Source organism: Rutidosis leptorrhynchoides, chromosome 2 (assembly GCF_046630445.1).
Source record: "Rutidosis leptorrhynchoides isolate AG116_Rl617_1_P2 chromosome 2, CSIRO_AGI_Rlap_v1, whole genome shotgun sequence".
Classification (NCBI taxonomy): Eukaryota; Viridiplantae; Streptophyta; class Magnoliopsida; order Asterales; family Asteraceae; genus Rutidosis; species Rutidosis leptorrhynchoides.
The window spans coordinates 502,992,116-503,014,582 of NC_092334.1; the positions used below are offsets into that span (position 1 = coordinate 502,992,116).

Genomic DNA, 22,467 nt, shown 5'->3' on the forward strand with positions numbered 1-22,467 from the left:
GTTTAAAACATATTTATTGACCAACCTAAATACATATACTTAGGTTGCATTACTCGGCTATAAACCGTACAAGTTAATTGTCCACTTTTCAATCCGAGCTTTATTCAAAGGTGAGTCTACAGTCCCACTTTTTATATGTTTTCAGGGATGAGAATACACGCTGTTGTACTTACATTTTTAAATACTTTTTGTATTGATATGAGTACTATATATGCATATTGAGTTTGTTCACAAAGCCTCTAGCTTGAATACTTTTAATACCATCGGTGTAAGCACAATTTAGATGGACGGATCCGTTGGGTTGACAACCTCACCCTACATTATTAACTGTGGTGCATTTACTTTGAACATTAGATACACTCGAACAAGTGTATAACATTTTATGAGGTAAAGGCGGGTATAGTGGATTCTATACTCGGATCATTGCTAGTATTCAGGTGCTCATAGATTATGCAAACGTTTCGCAACTTGGAGTTGTACTTGTAAAATCTCGTGGTCAAGGAACTTAAACCATTTTTCTGATAACTGTTTTTCAGATACTATACAACGTTATTTAAAATTGTGGTTTATGAACAAATGAGATAAAACTAGACATGATATTGTCCACACCTAATTGAAACTTGACATGGTAGTGTCAACAAGCTTTTGAAACTGGACACGGTGTTGTCTACAAACTTTTAACATTAAACCTTGGTGGTATTCCACTAATAAACATTTTCGGAATATTGTATCTTAAACATACTGTATTGTTTACCTAAAACCTGTAGATTCACTCAACATTATTGTTGATCCGTTTTGCTTGTTTTATTCTCAGGTATTAATTGTTTCCGCTGTAAATTACTGTCGTTACGTAGAAGTCAAGCCAAGCACTGGGACCAGAGTTAACATTCCGTTAAAGGGATTTTTGACGGGGTGTTATACAAACGTACAACTTTGGAATGCAAACGATTTAGATAATCAACTTATACAAATCTGGTGGTTCAAAAACAACGTTTACAAATACACCTATGATTTCACCAACGTCTTTCGTTGACAGTTTTCTATATGTTTCTCAGGTTTATACTTGGCTACTTGATACATGCTTCCGCACACTTTGATTTCTTGCTTGGGGTCAAGCATACATGCATACGCTAGTGATAGCACATTTGGATTCAAACTTAAAGCATACTTACTTACGCTATTTATAGCAACCTTGATTTTCACCTTATTATGTCGTAAGTTATTTCATTGATACTTTATTACTTTTGTAAACTTAAACTTGTTGTCGAACCGTTTGGTAAACTAAACTTTGTAAGTCTTATACGTTTCAAATGAATGCGACATAATTTTGGTCAAACGCGTCTCATTTAGGAACTATGACCACGTAACGGGACCTAAGTTGACGGCGCCGTCAATGGCAATTTTGTCAGGTCGTCACACAGTTGTCATTTGATCAACATGTTTTGCTATTTTAAAGAAGTTGTTAGACGCTTTTCCGCCGTCCTGAGATATCTGGTCGCCGTCTTGTGCTGTTGCTAGAGATTCGTCATAAATGTTTGGTAAAAGTTTACTACGCGCGCAGCCGCCATCCTCAGGTTTCAGGCCGCCGGTTTGTAATTTGGCGGGAAACTTCTCTCTTTTTGGAACTTTATTTAGGTGTTAAGTTTTATTTTCTTCACGACGGCGGCCAACATGCATGGGCCGCCGGCCTCAACTCTATTTTTCTGATTTTTAATAGTTTTAATCGTTTTTCTTTCCAAGTTCGCCTTTTTTGTGATAGTAACCTTTAATGTAATCTGAAATCTCCAAATAGCAAATTAATCGCAAGAGGTATATATAAGTGTGTTAATCTGGCCAATAATTTGCGAATATTGCTCAATAAAAGTTATGAAAAATATGTATAATTTGAGCAATATCATTAACCATCTTTTTAAATTCTTTCAACACCTTACAATTATCATTTAGGTGACTTATATGTTGAAGATTAGAAAGAACACTAAATTAGAGGAGAAGATGACTTACTTACCTCTTTTGGGCTTTTTTCATTTTAAGTCTTAATACACATATACAGATCTTCAAATTGTAAGCTTCGCAATGTTTCTTTTAGAGGGAAAAAAACATGATATTAATTAGATGTGTTTAGCATTATATATGCTTCGTGATTTCAAGGAAAAAAGTATTCTCTTCGTAATTTCTTAAACAAGAACAAATTTTCATACTTTCTTAACACGTCTTTTCATCTTTGGAGAAAAAAAATAATTGTTGAAATTTTCGAGCTTCCTTCGTTTAAAACGGAAGTGTATAAATGGATATGGAGTTTAGGTACTTGAAACCGCATCAACATAAATGACGTAGAAGTGGACTTTAAAATGAAACATTGCATTTCCCTCATGTGCCTAGCAAATGATATAATTTAGCGGGCATTTTTAACTTTCATTAGCCAGAAGGACTAGCGCTATGCATTTGATATAATATGAGGGACTATTTCTGTACTTTTTAAAAGAAAAGGACTAGTGGTCTAATTTGTTGGAAACTAGGGGTCCAACAGTATTATTGTTATTATTATTATTATTATTGTTATTATTGTTATTATTATATTAATATTAATTCACACTAACAAGACAAAAAAGAAATACACAAACTGACAAGCAGATGGAAAGAAAAGACCATACACAAACAAATACTTGTAGTAGTAGTTAATTTTAGGGTATATTTTCATAATATATAGAAATAGAAATACGATGACAGCCACCTATGAACGAGATCTGCAATATATCACTTTTCATGATATAACATTTCATGTGCATATATTCTATTCCATATATTTGACTTGACGATAATTATAATCATGGCATTATAAAAAGGAAAAAGAATTGTGATGTGGGCGGAGAAATTTTTATGATATATTAATCTCATCAACCATCTCATACAACAATCCCCCACACATACAGACACACTCACCCTTATTCTTATTCTTATTGTAATAAACATTCAGTTTAATGAGGATAAGAACAAACATCATTAAGATTGGTTTCATCAACTTATGGTCAATTACTGCTTGTTTATTCTACTCTGTAGTAGTATCTGGTTTGTGCCCTGATGGCCAGATATTATTATCACTCTCAACCCACTGGATTTCAACTCCTTCTCTTATATCCACCTGGAATGCATCTGATCCTTATCCATGTTCCTGGCCCGGTGTACTCTGTGACCCGAACAACAACAACTTCATAGTCTCTCTCGACTTATCAGGTTGTCAAATTACCGGTCAACTCGGTCCAGAAATATCCCGGTTAACTCACCTTAAATCTATAAATTTAAGCTCTAACTACATCTCTGGACCAATTCCTTCACAGATAGCCAACTGTAGTCTTCTTCAACACTTAGACCTGTCCCTCAACTTTTTTTCTGGTAATATTCCAGAAAGCCTTGGTAACTTATTAAACTTAAAATATTTAAGCCTTTTTAATAACTCACTCAATGCTTCGATTCCAGAATCCGTTTTTCGCATTCCAAATTTGGAGATTCTGTTATTAAGCTTTAACAACCTCAACGGTTTCATTCCGTCTAACTTGGGAAATTCGACTAAGCTTCAACAATTGTGTATCGATAATAATCGGTTCACCCAATCCTTACCTGATAGCCTTAATAATCTTGCTAATATTGTTTATTTAGATGCTCATGATGCTGGTTTAGAGGGTAAAATTCCTCTAGGTGGTAGTTGCAAAAACTTGATCTATTTAGATTTATCTTTCAACCAATTTATCAGTCTTCCACCTGAGTTGGGAAACTGTAGTAAACTGCAACAGTTTGCGGTTGTGGGAAGCGGCTTAACAGGTCCGATCCCGTCTTCTTTCGGTCAACTCACTAACATGATTCTTCTTTACCTTTCGGATAACGAGTTGTCAGGTTCGATACCATACGAACTTTCGAATTGCACCTCATTAGTTGATCTCCAACTAGACACTAATCAACTTAAAGGTCTAATTCCAAGTGAGCTTGGTACGCTTAAACTCACAAAACTTTATTTGATGTCCAACTTTTTAACTGGTGAGGTTCCAACGAGTATTTGGAAAATCGAAACCCTCGAGGAACTTCTTTTATACGAGAATCATCTTTTTGGTGAACTACCAATCGAGGTCACCTGGATGAAGCAGTTGAGAAAATTAACTCTTTATACTAATCGTTTTTCGGGCATCATACCTCAAACGTTAGGAATCAATAGCAGTTCTTTAACCATACTTGATTTCATGAATAACTCTTTCACCGGACCCGTCCCACCCAATCTTTGCTCTGGTAACAAACTTTTGACGCTGGTTCTGGGTTTAAATCCTCTTGAAGGGAGTGTTCCTTTTGATCTTAGCAACTGCCCGAGTCTTAAAAGATTGATTCTAAAATATAATAATCTGACTGGGCCACTTCCAGACTTCGTTAATACCCGAAACCTGTTATTCTTGAATCTTCAAAACAACGGGTTCGAAGGAGAAATTCCAAAAACATACGGCAATCTTATTAATATCACAAAAATTAACCTATCTATGAATAGGCTTTACGGTGTTGTACCGAAGGAGGTTGGAAACCTGTTGCAGCTTCAGGGTTTAAACCTTTCTTACAATGTATTCGAAGGTCAATTGCCATCTCAACTAGGTAATTGCAGCAGGATGTTGAACTTTGATGCGAGTCATAACTCGTTCAACGGGTCAATTCCAACTGCTTTGCGGACCATGTCAGGGTTACTGACACTTGATTTATCAGAAAATCATTTTTCAGGGAGCATCCCAAGTTTCGTAGCAGACTTCAAGGCACTGATAGATCTTCGACTTGGTGGAAATTCATTAAGTGGGACCATCCCATCAGGATTAGTAGCTCTCGATACACTTGTCACTTTGAATATCAGCATCAATAGTCTAACTGGTAAACTTCCCTCAGGTTTCAATAAACTGGTGATGTTACAAGACCTTGATGTCTCTCACAACCATCTAAACGGAACCCTAACGTCACTTGCAGAGCTTCACGCGTTAACCGACCTCAACATCTCATACAATCTCTTCACGGGTCAAATACCAGCAGCGTTGGTGAAATTTCTCAAAGCGTCGGCTTATTCATTTTTAGGGAATCTGGGTCTGTGTGTGGATTGCAGCCTTATGAATGATTGTGATGCTACCAGAATAACCTTGAGACGATGTAGCAGTCATTTTGAGAGACGTAAAGGACTTAATAAGCTCCAAACTGCAATGGTAGCCCTTGGAACGTCAGCATTTTTGTTTGCAGCTGTCATTGGACTTGACTCGGTGTTTCATTGTACGCGAAGAGACAAACATGACATTGAAGAAATGGTTACTGATAAAGAGAGCGATTCATCTTTGTTTCGTAGAGTAATGGAAGCTACAATGGAGTTGGATGACACGTACTTAATTGGTAAAGGCGCCCATGGAAGTGTGTACAAGGCAACCTTGGATGAGGGTATTGTTTATGCTGTAAAGAAACTTGAGTTTAGAGGTGGTGAAAAAGAAGGAAGTACGAGCATGATTCGAGAGATTCAGACGGTAGGGAAGGTAAGACATAGGAATGTTGTGAAACTGGAACAATTTTGGATGAAAAAGGATTATGGGTTGATATTGTACAGGTTTATGGATAATGGTAGTCTTCATGACATATTGCATGAGGTATATCCACCTCCATTGTTAGATTGGAGCATTCGTTGTAACATAGCTCTTGGAACCGCACATGGTTTAGCGTATCTTCATTTTGATTGTGATCCTGCTATAGTTCACAGAGATATCAAACCAATGAATATTCTTTTGGATGCGGAGTTGGAACCACACATCTCTGATTTTGGCATTGCTAAGCTTCTGGATCAATCATCCTCCACACTAATGAGTGGCACGTTACGTGGCACAATTGGCTACATTGCCCCAGGTAAATTAAAATATCACGGATGGTCCCTGTGTTTTGTTTCAGATTACACTCAGGTCACTGAGCTTTTTTCCCTCAAGGATATCATGTGATTTGCACTTCAATCACTAGTGGTCCCCGTGGTTTGTTTTTTTTTTTTGTCAAGGATGGTCCATGTGGTTCAAACCACAGGGACCACCGGTGATTCAAGGCAGACCACAGGACCATCTTTGACGAAAAAAACACAGGAAACACAAGTATAATCCGATACAGACTACAAGAACCATTCGTGATATTTTGTCTAGTTTATATTTCATTTTTGTTTTATTGTCTGTTATTAATTTGAACAATTACTCCTGATGGGGTGGCAAGGGAAGAGTAGGAAATAGGGAGGCATGGAGTATTCCTGATGGGCTGCATACAATAGAGTATGGGTTCGGATTACTCGCCCTTCCCGGGTAACCTGAACAGGAAAAACCCTAAAACTTTTATTAATTTAAACAATTATTGAATTGAAAGCATGTGTATACCTACATATATATGATTATTATGCTAAATAAAGATATAAACATTTGGACAGAAAATGCATTTACATCTACGAAAAGCACGGAGTCTGATGTGTACAGCTATGGTGTAGTTTTGCTGGAACTAATGACCAGAAAACAGGCAGTTGATCCTTCATTTGAAGAAGGGCTAGACATTGTGAGATGGATGCGGTCAGTTTGGAGTGAAACGGTAGAGTTAGAATTGGTTGTGGATCCAGGTCTTTATGATGATCTGTATGATTCGTTTGTTAGGGAACAAGTGACCCAAGTGCTTCAGCTTGCTTTGAGATGTACACAAACGGAACCAAGCAAAAGACCGTCAATGAGAGATGTAGTGAAAGAACTAGAAGATGTGTACGCACGTATAGGGAGTAAGCTTAAGGAGTCTAAATAGTGTGTGTTCATTAATCAATGAGTGTTGATTTGATGTTCTTGTTAGAAGATTTTTCATATACGAAAGCATAGTTTAATATGTACAGTAGCTAGCTAGCGCGCAGGTTTTGTTTTTTTGTTATGTTGGGGGTGTAGTTCTATCTGGTAATGACATAATGATGAGTATATACTTAGTTATGTATTACAAATATTTCTTTCTTCGAGTTAACATATGGTCTCAAGGTTAAATGTGCAGCATATGTGTCATCTAGCCCGAAAGCTAAGTCAATGATCGAGATAGTGCTAAATGTAATTTTTACTTTGTTAATTTTGCATAAATTGTATATATATTCATTTGAAAATCTGATAAACAGTAAATTCCAACTTCAAACTGACAATTTTTTGTTAACTTTGCACAATCTCAATTCCACTTTGATCAAAATAATAGTTTTTCCATGTCATTTGTATCATCATCAATCATCAAAATAAATTTATCCTAAAACATATTTATTAAGTGTCACCTATATTAATCCTGACTTAAAATAGTTAAAGAGATAATAATAATAATAATAATAATAATAATAATAATAATAATAATAATAATAATAATAATAATAATAATAATAATAATAATAATAATAATAATAATAATAATAATAATAATAATAATAATAATACATATGCACTATAAACTAATTATTGAAAGTATAAAACACATTATCTTTTTATTATTGACTTTTAACAAAGTATCAAAATGCATACATTAATTTAGGTAAATTAAATTCTAAACCATACAGAAAACAGTGGTCATAATAAAATATAATAACATTTAAAAGTAGGTCAAAGCATGTGCATCTAACTAATAATCTTAGAGATTCACGTAATATTAGTTTCAACATATATTTACTTACAATTACCAAAGTACTTCTGGACTAATGGTATTAAAAGACTTATCAACCTTCAAATTGTGTGTTCAAATCCCGTCGTGCGACAACGATCACACGTGTTTTTATATATATAATATGATGAAATGTTTTTGACAATTTCATTTCATAATAAAATTATTTTTCATAAATTTTTGTAATATCTAACATATATTTATTCACCCGTTTAATTAACGAATATATATATATATATATATATATATATATATATATATATATATATATATATATATATATATATATATATATATATATATACACTAATTTAACAAAATAATATGAATATTAATATAGATATGAAAATATTCGATTCATATCCAATTCCAGGGGCGGTTATGTGTGTGTGTGTGTGTGTGTGTGTGTCGGGGGGGGGGGGGAATGGGGGGCAGTGGATTTGCAATTTTCAGTTTAAAATTTTGGATTTTTCGACTTCGCTCTCGGTGAATTTTTTTTTGCCCCAAAACCTACATATTTTGCCCTAAAACCTTCAAATTTTGCCCAAAAATTTTAACATTTTGCCTTATAAAAAGCTCCAATTTTTTCTCAAAAAACTCCATATTTTGTCCAAAAAAGTTGCTGCGATTTTAAAAAAAAATTCGTCCCCGTTGAAATAAAATCCTGCTTCCGCCACTATCCAATTCATTGGAATCCCTAATTAAATTGAACTTTTCTTCTTCTAAAATAACTTAGAAAGTGTAGTTTGTGGGATTGGACCCTGATTAAATGAGTTTACCCAAATGATAAATGGGCTTTATGATTTAATCGGTTTGGGCCAACCATATCAAAAAAGCCGAAATAGTAGTTGATTTTGGATGTTACTGCTGCTGCAATCACTCTATGATTTTATTTTATTTTATTATTATTTTTTTTAAAGGCAAGTAGAATTTATTAAAATATAAAAATTACACGAACCGGAACTAGCAAGAAGCTAGAACCAAAAACACGAGACAACACCCAACTAAAAACTCACAACACAAAGAGACTCGAAGCAATAAAAAACGCAAGATTACGAGAACACGAAAAACGCACACCACGACTAGCTAGAATCTATGTTTCCGACTCCGAGGACTCACTGGAGGAAGAACAACAACATGAGCAACAAGCTTCCTCATCGTCGTCCTCAATCGCATTTTTCATCACATTATTAATAAGAAATCTTTCTTGCCAGCGAAAGTTTTCCCGACGTCAGCGAAGTTTCATACTACTCCTTCCCCACACATGATTAATGAAGTGACTTTTAATCAGAGGAGGGGCTTTTCTTCTCTTGACACGAAAACGGGCAACAGCGTTGGATGAAGGACAATCAATAACCTCATTCGAGTCAACAAGGTTCCGGTCATTAAAACTAGATTCACCCGAAGCGTTTCCATTTACATCTGTAAAGAAGTTCAGCCCAATTGGAATTTCGCAGTCCACCTTAGAATCCTTAAATTGAACTGGCCCATTACCCAAATTATTTTCAGGCCAAAAGTTAATTTGAATATGTCCCGGGGAAGCCAACTTGTCACGCGTGTCATTGGATTCTGCAGCCGTATTGGAATTCGCATCATCCTCCCTCGAACCAAGATCCATACCGGCCATTGAAGAATCGACCTGCACAAATTCCGGTGAAGAAACATCAACCGAAAAACCGTCAAACGGAGATGGAACAAACTCTCCCTCTTCAAGCTTTTCGTCCACACCTGCATATCCATCTCCTTCCTCATCTTGTTCCATGGCCACTTTATTGCAGGAAATACCATTCGAACCCACTTCATTATCCACCTCATTATCCATCATACACGAAACCTTGTCAGGCACCGATTGGGACTCACTGGTTTTCTCCACACTCGACGAACACAAATCACCTTCACTGGTTTTCTTCAAAGCATCACCACATTCGACTTTTTTCGGTAAATTGTTAACCTCGATTAACGTCCATGAGACACGATCCTTGTTAAAGCTAAAAATAAGGTTATGGTTGTTCATCGACACAGGTAGGCTAAATTCGTAACTTTTACCTCCAACCTTAATTTCAATTCGATTATTGGCAGGGAATTGAAAATTATTGGGTTCGAGATAATCAAATGGAATTGCAGTGTTATTGTCCCCACATTTAGATGAATTAGACTGCCCTCGGTTCCAAGGAGCCGGAGGAAAGTCCTCGAGCCCATCAATATTTGGGACAGGACCATGATTTCTGTTAGCAGGGAAAGCAGTAGTCTTCTTTTCACGATTTCTGCCAAAAGGAGGTTCGACACCTGAGGAATTCTTGTCCAAAGCCTTATAGACTCGAATCCATCTACTATTTACTTGAATGGAATTCAAGACCTTGGTAAACGAATCGATATCGGTAATACCTTCAAAACGAACATAGCCAAAATGTTGACCACTCGACAATTTCTTCCGTGCAAAATACACATCATTAAGAGCACCACTCTATGATGAATTGGAAAGGGTCATCATCATCATCATCATCCAGTTCAATGTTATCATCTTCTAACATGGTTATCATCTCTTCCCCAAAATTACAACGACAACCGCCCATCATCTGTTTCACTTCCACTTCCAAATCAAAATCTAAAACGTTGAGATGTTGTTCTTCACTTGCTGCTGTGGCTTCTCAATCAAAAACAATCGATCTATCACTATCATTAACTAATAAAAAACCATCTGCAGCGGAGGTTTCGAGAACAATAATGGAGTTATCATCTGTTGCTACTTTTTCCACTTCTTATCCTCAAGATGAATTTAAGAATTGTTCAATTGGTGTTGGTGTCCGTTTCGCCGTTGATCCAGAACAAGGCACTCCAATTGTTTGCCTGAACCCTAAACATTATCATTCCTTTTTTTCTTCTAATTCCAGCCACAATAATAATAATTATATTCCCTCCAGCCTTAATGTTCAGGTATCCCCTTCTCTATCTTTACTTTATTATGATATGATTAAATTAATACAGTACTTGTTGTTGTTGTTCAAATAATTTTAATTAATTGAGTAATTTGACAGTTGGAACAATGTGGGCTTCGAACAACACAATGCACCATTCAAGGTATCCTTCAGTGTCCTCAGAGTGATCAGTTATTCTTCAAGGTATTCTTCATTTCAGCCCCCCTTTTACTTAATTATTATGCACTTGTTTATCATTTTACATTTTACATTCGGTTATTCTAATATGCTTTGGGGGGAAAATAAGCAGCATAACATCCAATGTTATTTTATTATTCCTTATAAATCAGTGATTAACTTCATTATTATTAATCGTCTATTGATTGGTTTATTACAAAATGTTCAATTCTACAGTCGCTATGGGAAAAGAGGTTTGGGGAAAAAGCAGATGCGGAATTTATTCATCTTCTTCGTGTGGAACGGGTACTACAAATGGACAACTTCATGGAGGTCTGTCTATCTACCTACTATCCACTTTTACACATCTACTTTTTATGTTCTTTAATATGAAAAATAGGTACATTTCTGCATTAATTATATTCATGCATCCTACACGTCCTATGGAATAATGTGGGACCAACCCAATCTTACAAAATGGCAGGATGGTGTTTGGGTTACTTCTTCAGAATATAAACAGGCAACAGCGGATCCACTTCGAGCTTGTGCGGAGCATCTAGTTCATGAGATAAACACACATAACATGGACGATGTCCTGCGGTTTTGCAATATCTATGTGGACTCAGATATTCAGGTTTGAACTAATATGTGCATTCCATTATTTGCTCAGTTTGTCTATGGAACGTTACTGGTTGATAACTTTTTTAAAGCAATTAGGCCCTTGAGCAAGTTTGGTTAGAGAAATTGTGACCAAACCCGGTTAGTTATATGCATTGTTTATGATATGGCATAAATTTTGGCTGGCTGTTTAGGTGTCAGGAGCAAAGATGGTGTGGGTTGACCGGTTAGGGTTTGACATACATCTATATGGTCCACAAAATGATGTTTATGAGGTCCGGATCCCTTTTCCTAGAGAAGTCACAAATGAGAAAGGTGCAAAATCAAGTTTTAATGGTATGGCCCAACTAGCATGGGAAGTCGAAAAAAATTACCATCCCCTAGAATTTGAGAAAGTCAAACACTTGAAGAAGATCGCCTCCAAAGTATAGTGAGATTACAAATTACATTGTCCTAGTTATAAGTAAATTATTATATGACTCACTGGTTGTGAATGTGCTAGCAAAAATAGTAGGAGTTAAAAGAGACAAGTGTGTTTAAAGCCCGGTGACCTATTGTATTTCATTATGTTATGTTTCGACTCCTGTATCTTTCTTGATTTGAGCATGATATTTTGTATGACGGCTGCCTCATTTTAGTTATTTGATAGTTATACTATCTGTAAGGGACATACATACGTTCTTCATGCTGCTACATTTCTTCTGCTGAATGGAACAATTTTTTGAATATGCAATGCAATGGTTGATGCCTTTTATTCTAGTTATTTGATTATGCTTTTTTCTTTCTATAACGCTTTATTTTATTATAGATTCTTCATTAATCGCCGTTTGCATCTTAACAATACTCTCCACCAAGAAAGTCGGTATACTGTTTTCAGATGACAGTTATTAATGAAATTGTTTCATATACTTTTGATTCATATAGGTAACAAGGTAAGACTGTTTTATACAGAATTATATATTTTGTACATCTTATATTTATATTATTATGGTACTACACATCACATGAGGTGAGAGAGAGTAAGTACTCCGTTGATTATGACGTTCTGCACAATCAAGAGTTGAGCTATATGAAATTATTGGTTAAGCTGCCGCAAGTCTTATCGGTGAGAAGCGACCTGCAATGGCACTCTTGATCTTACCCATTAAGTTTGTAGTACATTTGCTGCTGCCATACTTATCTAACTTTGGTTGAAACATGGAAGTTAGCAAATTTTCTAGGCTCTCTGCACTATATTTTATGTAGTTGTTGTTGTTAGGACTCGAACCATAACCATCCGCACCTTCAATCAAGCCCATGTTGTTAATCATGTGGTTCTTATAAACCGGGACTATGACTTGCAGTATTTTCTGGCATGTTTTCCACCTCAAACCTCTATCGCACAACACCCACCCTGAATGTTTTTTGTACACTTGATCAAATTCATCATTGAACCCTTTGATCCTCTTCCTCTTCGCATCATCCCCGGCCCCACCGTTGTCGTCTATCAAGATAGCTGGAAGCTTCTCCCAACTCCTCTTCAAATAGAGTGTTGTATAGTATTCTACGCGATCCTCGTGTAGTTTTATCCAAGATTCTCCCATTAGATTCCCCAGCTTTGTACCCTTTAAATGTTTGCTCAGGTAATAACTCGTGTTCATAATGAAAATATAAGACAGAACCACGTCTTCGTATCTCTTTGCCCATGTCTCCAAGTTAAGTTCCAACATTTTTACCATGTTGTGAACCTCAACTGAAACATTAAGTCCCCCCTTTGTGAATAATGTCTTGTTGTTATTATAGTTCCAGCTGCAGTAGATTTCAAGAACTTGGTCGAGTACTAATCTGTAGTCTTCGTCTAGCAGCTCGTCAAAATATTCTGTTACGAAGCTTAACAATCTTGGAACCGTACCATCTGGAGGAGGATCTGATAGCCTTTGCAGCTCAATTTGTGCTGAAATCTCCTTGAAAATATCGCAAGCCCCGTTGACCACCTTTCGAATGAGATCCCTCATCTGATTTTGAATCTCCAAACAAGGTTTCCCGCCATAAATCTTGTTGAACACATGTCGAATATTGTTGAGGGTGGAAAACAGGTCCAACAACTTGAATAATTTGAGTGCTTCTTTCTTACCCTTTGTAACCGCATTCCCAAATTTGATAAAATCTTGTATTCTTGAATGGAATGCAATCTTGGAGAAGCAATCTGTACCGAATTGTATGTGGCCAAACAGTTGGTTGCATAGTACGTATTCGAATTCAAGGAGATGCTTTACTAAAAACTCTAAATGCATCCCCCATTTGTCTACATAATCTTGTATGTCTTCCATGCTTTCGAGTTCTGATATTGGCATCTCTAAATAATCCAAGCCAAGACCTTGTAAACTTGTTTGAACAATTGTGGTACGAACCCTTGTGTAAATAGACATGCATTCATCCAAATGATGATTGTCGTTTGCAAAAAATGTAATGATGGCTTTAAGGTTATCAACAACAGGAAAAGGAAGATGTGGTAGTAATGGATGATTATCAGTTTCATCAATTTGAAGAGGAAAACTGTTGTGGATTAAAAGATATTTGAATTCATGTTTCAAGTCTCGAAAGGCAACACCAAGAATTCCTTCGTCGAGTAGGGAACGCTCCTCAATTCCCTGCAACTCCTCTAGTAAATACAAAGTCTTGATAACATTTGAGTGGTAGGGGTGGAAGTCATGATCATCATCATCATCGTCATCATCATAATCATTATTATATGTGGTGGTGGTGTTTTGATCAAGAAATTGCTTCACATCTTGGACCCACCTGATCGCTAATTTGCAAGTGTTGGTGAGAAGTGCAAGTGACTGTCGCAAGCGTTTGAGGATGTTGAGGTGGTCATCAAAACAAGAGGAGGATTTGCGGTGTGAGACCTGCAACGTAGTCTGGAGGTCAAGTACTAGTTTGTAGACCATGAAAACCGAATAAAGGGGTGGAAGTGCACGCTCGACAAGGTCTTTGATGCCAAATGTGGCACATTTGGAAGCCATGTTTCTGATGCGTGATTCCAAAGATGGAAAAGTGTGATTGATACGAGAGACATTGGCAGCACTAGTCTTGTAAATTTCAAAGCTGATTTCTCTTGATTGTTGTAAGCTGGTCTTGAGGAGATCTCTGGTGTGTACCAGTTGTTCCATCTCCATCGTAGATCAGTTAATTAATTCCCAAGATACAAGTATTTATTTTTTATTTATATTCATGAAATGGAAATGGAAATGGAATTGAAATTGGAACTGGAGTTTATTAGGGAGTACAAGTTATTAAAAGTTGGGTAAATGAGTTCTTCGTTGGGGGGTGAGGTAAAGTTGTGTAATTTCTCCACCAAACATACGGACGAATGAAGTTTGTAAGATATTCAAACCAAACTCCTCTGCCCCCATTGCTATGTCTTTACTCATACTCTTGGTTTTACTTCATCTCACCAACTTCACTCTATCTCTTCTCATTGGAAAAACACACACACACATAAGATACTTTATATATATATATATATATATATATATATATATATATATATATATATATATATATATATATATATATATATATATATATATATATATAGCTTAAGACCCGCGAATTCGCGAGATTTTTTCAGGGACGAATCAAAATTTGAATTGTCAGAATAATTATTTTTTATATACTATTTGTTAGGTTGTTAATAAATCAAAACTGTTTCGGTAGTAATGTTCAATTACTCATAATAAAACAAGCAAGTTATAGCCTAGAAAAACAAATAACATAAAGTTAAAAACCATGAACGCATCTTTTTTTCAAGTTACAACCTGAAAAACCAAAAAACATGAAGTTAAAAATCATAATTATATAATTATAATATTTATAAGAATAGAATAAAGTAGAATCTTATTAAATTGCACTACTTGTCAGATGAACATGCAATTACCATATTAACTATTAGACAAAACTTATGAATAGTACCAGGAGTATTTTCGTCTTTTCACTTCTTTTTTTCCCCTTCTTTCTTTCAAGTAACACCACAAAAGCCCCACACACTTTGTTCAAAAATTAAAATCGGCCCCCAACACAGGGGGTTAAAGCGTCAAATCAAAATTTTCATAAAATATCTTAAATAAACTCCACTCAAACATTCAACAGGTCATATCTTCTCGCTCGAACGAGTTAAATTTTTCCGACACCATCCTTAAACTCGAAATAATTTTATGAACACAATGTCACTAACTATACGCAAAACGGACACTTTTAAAAAAAGCTAAATATTTAGGGTACTTTTCATATATGTTGATTTTTCACTCGCAGGCTCCGTAACTAAACACAATAAAATACATTAAAAATCGAACCCCCGGCGCGAAGCGAGGGTTCGAAAACTAGTTAAAGCAAATTGTTCACAACTCCAATTTTGACTATACTTTTTTTAGCAAAAAACGGAAAATTAAATACATAATATTTTCACAAAATTGTGAAAAGTCAAAGGATACAATTTGATTCACAAGGACTTACATGATTACATGTCCAAGTGAATTAACCCCATACAATACAAATAGAGAACTATCTAGATTACATAATGGGATGACAAACAAAAGAAGCTCAGTGTCTCTAGCAAATATTAAGTAACAAACTTACACCCACTGAACTAACATCCAATGTTGAGACGGCCACCTATAGAATTGAAGTACCACACAAACCTTCGCGTTAACAACAGACCGCAAATGAACCCTTTTCCACCGGTTAACCCGGTGAATTGTTCTAGAAAAGGTGTTGAACTGGTGAAAGCTAAACTTGAATCGTAACATGTTATAAAAAGAAACCCGTCTGTTTTTAGACCAACAAATAAAACCATGATCACCATAAGATACAACAATGGAAGATAATGAACCAAGACCAGCCCCTAACCATTTACATCTAATGAAGTAATCATCACCAGTAAGTTGTGTAGAATCAAATCCTCAACAAAAAATCTCACACCATTTACAATATAAAAGTCAATTAATTGAAACACACTACCCACCAAAAAGACCTCCAAATCCCCATATACAAACAATAAATTATAAACAAATAAGCCACCTAAAGCATCTTGAAATCAATTTTTTTTGGGAAGATTCGATAAACCAAGTAACATGAGCTTGAAACATTTTCTTTCTATCTACTTGACTTTGAAAAACCAATTAAAGCACCTTCAAATCCATACATTTTCTTCCTATCTACTTGACTTTGAAAAACCAATTAAAGCACCTTCAAATCCATTTTTTTCTTCAGACAAGAGATTTAAAACATAGACAAATCTCTTATTACTTGAACTTTCTTCAAGTCATAACTGTAACTTGCAACAGTAGCCATCTCAATCTTATCTTTGACTACAACTCAATTATGCCATACTTTCAAATCGTTCTTTAGAAGTCTGCACCTTTTCATTAAAACATAGGCAGCATAACCATGGAATTGATGTGTTTGCTAAAAAGATTTGCACAACTCCAACAATCACAAACTATAATGCACATCCTTCTAATTTCGTGGTGTACATACGTCGAATTTGTTAATCAAGGTCCCAACTCTTCTACCTTTATCCTTATTCCCGAGACCCCTAGTGTAGCGAAATTCATTGTTTATGTTTGATTGGGCGTTCGCTACTATCGAACATACCCTCAAGAAAGTTCTCCCACTCAAGTTTTTCTTTAGGGTTTTTCTTAGGATTTAGAATTTTGCCACTAACCTTGTTTGGTTTTATTGCGAATTTAGAGGTAGGTTGATGTTCCTGCTCGTCATCATCACCTTCCCTAACATCATCCGAACACTCAGCAGACCCAACCTGTAATTTATCAGCAACCTCTTCGGCTTTATTTTTCTTTCCTTTAAAAGTTTTGTTGTGCTGGGCTGCAATTGCCAACTCTCTTGAACTTTGATTAGCTTCCGTGAAATCACGGATGATTGAATATCATGCTCCTGCTCATTCTGATTGACATCTAAATTATCATTAGATCTAGCCTCAGCCTCTTCAAAGATTTCCCTTACCTTATCTTTTTTTCTTTTTATGTCCTTTGCTAGGACTTCTATGTGTGGGTGGATTCACAATCTGTTTGGCTAAACCCTTCAATTTCTTAATATAATTGAAAACAGATCTATCCTTTCCAGCAATTAATAAATTATTTTAGAGACATAGTTTTTACAATTAAACGTTAAGTTTGTAATACAAACAAACCTGTAATTCTGTAAACAACACAACCACAAACCCGTAAACAGCCCAGTTTTTCCATACGCGAAAGTAGTTATACCCATTCCAGTAACGAACACTCATACGTAGACAATCAATTTTTCACAGGCTAAAGTTTCTACATAACGTACAAGATGAACCAACAAAAATCCAAAACTATAATACAAAATAATGTTAAAGCTTAAATGAGAAAATGGAGCACACCTTGAATCTATCGTGATCTCATATTTCCCTAAATCTTTCGCTAAACTTTCAGCACTTTGTAATCCAGTATTGCTAAACTCCACATCTGCAATGTAAAAACCTTCAAGAAAATAGTAGAGTTAGATTTATTAAATGACAAAAAAGTCTCAGGTGTCAAAATGGATGGATCGGACTGGTTGCGATTTCTAAGATTTGGGAGAACTAATCTTCTGAAAGAAACCCTACAAAAACGATATTTATCAAGTTTTAACAATTGTTACAATCTGACACCATATAGTTACCACTCCATGAGTCTAAAGTAAGTAGCATGGATTGTTAAAAATATGCATAAAGAAGCTTCATGTAATTAGTTTTGAATCAAAATAATCCACACGTAAATACCCCTAACATAAGCATACATATATGGTCACACACATGCAATCTTCTACATCATATTAGTCAAAGTTGTAAAAATCGGTAATCAGAGTTTAATCGGTCAGAACTCGTCATGGTTTAGCAACGTTAATCTTCATAACACAAAATATATAATGTTTTTGAAAGGCTGTGCACAACAAATTCTAATTATTGTTCAACATGCCAATTGTTAGAAGAAAATTATAATACCTCAGCAGCCGAACAACCTCTCAAAAGTCAGTAATGCACTCAGTACGCCGTTCTATGCAAGCACCGAACCCAGACTCCATCTCAGTAATGCTCGTCTTTAGCATGCAATGAAAGTTGTCACAATAGTTCCACAAATCTGCAATCAACAATATAACTCTCATATTAAAGAAACATCAACTTCAATACATCATTCTAAATTGTATCAATTATTTACAAACTTTACCGAAATTGGTATAGATGTAAACATGTACAAAGAAATTAGGATGTACTTCAGGACCTTTGATAGAGGATACTATAAAGTATAGCACCTGTTCACACACTTTAAGGATAGAGTGACGAAATAGCCCGACCCGAGGTGTAATGTTATATAGCTCCAGCACCAAATATTTGACAGATTGAGCCCGAATAATAAAACATGGGTATTACCTGAAGATTGGGTATAACCTGAAAATTTATGTTTAAGTTCATCCACTGCAAAACAACAAAATACTCAAATGGAGACATCAGAGAAGGAAGTTTTTAAGTAAATTTCCTAAAGCAACAAAATACTCAAATGGAGACATCTGTCAGAGGTATTTATATGCATCAATAATACATTATGGAAACTTTAAACTTGTTTGAGCAGTGCTTTTTAAACTTTTGGTCTTATTGACCCGGCCATTTAATCTAATTTTAGATGAAGCGGGCGAAAATGCTACCACTACATAACAAACTTCAAGTACAAAAGCGAATGAAAGATGACCAGTTACAATTGAAATTTTTTATTCGCTCCAATTTATAGCAGTAACAACATATTCATGACCCGTTAACAAAGACGAAACCGTATTAACACCTAACACAATACTATTATCTAAAGACTGCGTACTCAACAGCCTACACTGTGTAACCAAATAATCATTGTAGAATTATCAGTAATAAAGTAAGTAAAACAAAAAATACACAACAAATTTAATACATCTAAACTAATACTTTTAACAGGAACAAACTTACAGTTGAAAACTTGCATGTCTAAGCAAAACCTTCCCTTTTTTTATCTCTCATTTCCCGCGAATTTTTACTGAAAGAATAGAACGAAAATCATACATAGGAGTGGTCTAAAGAGGAACAACTAAGATGTTGCATATTTTTCAACTCTGACTTTAAGTGTAAACAAAGTATGATATAGTATTAGCAGACATGTTGACTTGTAATTTTCAAGCATCATAAGGAACATACAATGAATCTAGCATGTATAAGAAGTTCTCCGAGTAATAAAGGTTGCTATATAGAAGAATGGGAGGCCTACCCGCCATCCGAAAATATGATGCCATTGCAATAGTAGGTGCCTGGCCATTTAGCAATAACACATAAGCCGATGAAATTTAAAAAAACTTATTATAAATTAATAATATAAGGAAAAAGGATACGGATGAAGTAGTGAATAATCAAACCTTCCCAAGTATGCGAACTATTTGCTTGTCACGTAATGGCTTAGATTTGTACAGATCTTAACCCTGTAACAACATTATGCAATCGAGTGAACTATACATAAATTTTGAAAGTAAAACCGTCTTACCAAGATACCCTGTGAATCGGCTGATGTTGTGCTACAGTGAACTCCCTGCTAATTGGCTCTGAGACGGCAAGTTTCCGTACACTGCAGCAGACAATATAAATCATTAGTACTTGTAATGTTTTTAGGAACCGACCTACTGTTAGTACATAAAACAAACAACAATTTCTCATTTTCTACTTCTTTTAGACAGACGACATATAACCATATAAGCACAAACTTTGAGTACTAATAAAAAAACTAAATGTGTATGACTCACATAAAAGGTAGACTACATCTAAGAACGAACCACTTTCAGCCAACTCTTCAATTGGTACCCTCTGTACCTCAAAATCCCTTCATCGCCATCAATATAGCAAAATGACGATCGAACATGTACCGCACTGAGATACCCCGGATCATAAAGCTTCACACCCTTATCATTATCTCCGGTTGTTATCTATAATAGTAACAAATTATACATACAATCTATATTTGTATCACTGATAATTCTGGTCACCAAACCATTGAACGATCAAATCTGTATCAAGATAAGAAAGGAAAAAATAAATAAATGTAAAGCTAACACATGTAAAATTAGCAAAATGTAAGTTAAGCGAATAATTAAAATAATACCTTTAATAAAAAAAATGAATTTCTTTAAAACTAATTAAATAGCAAGAAGTCTCGAGAAAAAAAAACAATACTCAATAATAAAATTAATAGATTTAATCAAAATACTAATTTATCATTAAATGGAACGAATAAGTTTTATAAGCATCAGACTAAGTGTACAAAATGTATCTATGAGCATCAGACGTATATTTACATCATGTTGATTGGTATCACAATAATATTTAGAACTATAAATTATACCCACATCAAGAAAATGAAGACCCTAAAAGTCCGGTAGTGCAAATGACACCCAAGACTTATTTGTATACTGCACTTATGTTGTTAATGCTCAACTCTCAATGATGTATTATCCCTTTGTTATCTCCATAATTCAAAACCAAATGGGAATCCATAACGCAATAACATTTCATAACCAAATAAAGTACGAAAAAAGAATCACTAAATAAGGCCAACCCGCCCATTTCGCCACTTCAGATGTTCATAAGTTCAAAGATCTGTTTTTCATTTCAAATTAATGTAGACATAATAAATTTTATAAAGTTTTGCAAAATTACACAAATTATAACAACTCTTCCTTTTATGTTGAATTTGATTTTATAAAAGAGAGTTCTTTATTGTTCAAGATAATAAAAGAAACTGAAATAATCAATTTTGCATCAATATAGAGCAGGCCAGCAGACAAAGGTTTTAGGCATCAAAGAAACCTATTTGATTTATTTTTTAGTGTTATTGTATGTTGATCAAACTCGTGTTAAAAAGTTGTACTACCTCCTAAAATCATGCATTTTGAGGATCATCCAGCCTCCTCAAAGGACCATCATTGATTGTGAATCCATTGGTCTAAAAAGTGATATGTGTGTTGTTGTTAACCTCGGATTCAGGTTGTATGGGAGCAGCAGCTCTTGTTGTCTCTCCAGACAGTAGTCTTCCTCTTCCAGCAAAGCTTCTCGAGCTTGAAGATGACATTTGATGATAATGACCATGATTTCCTTCTTCTGTACCTGCTTGTCTAGCATGGTTAGACAGAGCTTCCACATAGTTCACCCTTTTCGGATCATGCACAAGCATTTCACTGCAATCAAACACTAAATGTCAGATTGCTTTTACAATCTTATAAAATAAATAAATGGATGTCATGTGCACTTTTGCTGCTTAATGTATATGACATTTACATTAGCGAATTGTATTGATCATGAATCAAATCATGATTAATGTCCTATAGCTAGATATTGTAACCTATGGTATCAGATGATCTATCCAGAGAGTATATTTTGTACGCCTATACAAAAGCATAAACCTGATTGATAGTGATCAAGAGTTTACAAAGAATATATGCATATTATGGAGCAGCGTCATCTATTTGAAGAATTATCTACTATCATTTCATACGTGGAGTATTACATTTTACGTGCTAATAAAGGAATATTCTTTTCTTCAGTCCTACTCAATAATCTTTGAACAATTGAACATAACTGCACTTAGAAGCGATTCAAATTAATCTCAGAGTATCTAAAAACTACATAGAACGCCAAGCATTAATCTTGATAGTTTAGAAATATAATCATCAAAATCATCATCAAACTATGATCTGTTTACTATGATAAACAAATCAATGAATCAACTTTATTACTAATAGATTATAATAAACAAAAATTGATAAAATAAATAAACCTTACATTATAGTAATAATTATTGTACCTTTTATCACCACCAGTGTAATACACATTAGGTTCATTTGAATCATCTTCCTGATTCATTACCAGGTTGTTTCAGATCAAGAAATGTTCGTATTCGTCCATTTGACTGTGTTAAACGACTACCAGACGCCTTCTTATCCGCACCACTATTTCTCGATCTCAAACTGTACGAATTGCCAATTGTTGTAACCCTAG

General features: G+C 35.0%; 3 protein-coding genes and 2 long non-coding RNA genes across 6 annotated transcripts; 2 read left to right on the top strand and 3 right to left on the bottom strand.

The window, feature by feature from the left end:
- The first annotated feature begins 2,978 nt into the window (after positions 1-2,978).
- Positions 2,979-6,813, top strand: LOC139889499 (uncharacterized). The gene is made up of 2 exons (XM_071872446.1): positions 2,979-5,898; positions 6,455-6,813. The coding sequence occupies exons 1-2, from the start codon at positions 2,979-2,981 to the stop codon at positions 6,811-6,813; spliced, it is 3,279 nt and encodes a 1,092-aa protein (XP_071728547.1).
- Positions 6,814-10,153: 3,340 nt separating this feature from the next.
- LOC139892755 (glutamyl-tRNA reductase-binding protein, chloroplastic) lies at positions 10,154-11,897 on the top strand. Its single transcript, XM_071875879.1, has 5 exons — positions 10,154-10,623; positions 10,725-10,808; positions 11,019-11,114; positions 11,266-11,415; positions 11,594-11,897. The coding sequence occupies exons 1-5, from the start codon at positions 10,156-10,158 to the stop codon at positions 11,828-11,830; spliced, it is 1,035 nt and encodes a 344-aa protein (XP_071731980.1). The 5' UTR covers positions 10,154-10,155; the 3' UTR covers positions 11,831-11,897.
- A 584-nt stretch (positions 11,898-12,481) lies between these two features.
- On the bottom strand, positions 12,482-14,551 carry LOC139889500 (exocyst complex component EXO70A1-like). The gene has a single exon (XM_071872447.1). It carries the CDS (start codon positions 14,549-14,551, stop codon positions 12,482-12,484), a length of 2,070 nt encoding a protein of 689 aa, XP_071728548.1.
- Positions 14,552-17,625: 3,074 nt separating this feature from the next.
- Positions 17,626-19,466, bottom strand: LOC139892756 (uncharacterized). Of its 2 annotated transcripts, XR_011774221.1 has the most exons (4): positions 19,399-19,466; positions 18,686-18,852; positions 18,409-18,544; positions 17,626-17,905 (listed from the first exon to the last, which is right to left on the bottom strand). It is a non-coding gene; the product is annotated as an uncharacterized lncRNA (long non-coding RNA). The 2 variants fall into 2 exon arrangements; XR_011774220.1 differs by lacking the exon at positions 19,399-19,466 and having other exon boundaries at positions 18,686-19,365.
- Positions 19,467-19,652: 186 nt separating this feature from the next.
- On the bottom strand, positions 19,653-20,475 carry LOC139892757 (uncharacterized). The gene is made up of 3 exons (XR_011774222.1): positions 20,220-20,475; positions 19,839-20,044; positions 19,653-19,733 (listed from the first exon to the last, which is right to left on the bottom strand). It is a non-coding gene; the product is annotated as an uncharacterized lncRNA (long non-coding RNA).
- Positions 20,476-22,467: the final 1,992 nt, after the last annotated feature.

Excerpts from the sequence above, each read along its gene's own strand:
- LOC139889499 (XM_071872446.1), top strand. The coding sequence starts at position 2,979 with ATGAGGATAAGAACAAACATCATTAAGATTGGTTTCATCAACTTATGG. Across the intron at positions 5,899-6,454 it reads AATTGGCTACATTGCCCCAG|AAAATGCATTTACATCTACG; the intron begins GTAAATTAAAAT and ends ACATTTGGACAG.
- LOC139892755 (XM_071875879.1), top strand. The coding sequence starts at position 10,156 with ATGATGAATTGGAAAGGGTCATCATCATCATCATCATCCAGTTCAATG. Across the intron at positions 10,624-10,724 it reads CCTCCAGCCTTAATGTTCAG|TTGGAACAATGTGGGCTTCG; the intron begins GTATCCCCTTCT and ends GTAATTTGACAG. Across the intron at positions 10,809-11,018 it reads GTGATCAGTTATTCTTCAAG|TCGCTATGGGAAAAGAGGTT; the intron begins GTATTCTTCATT and ends TCAATTCTACAG.
- LOC139889500 (XM_071872447.1), bottom strand. The coding sequence starts at position 14,551 with ATGGAACAACTGGTACACACCAGAGATCTCCTCAAGACCAGCTTACAA.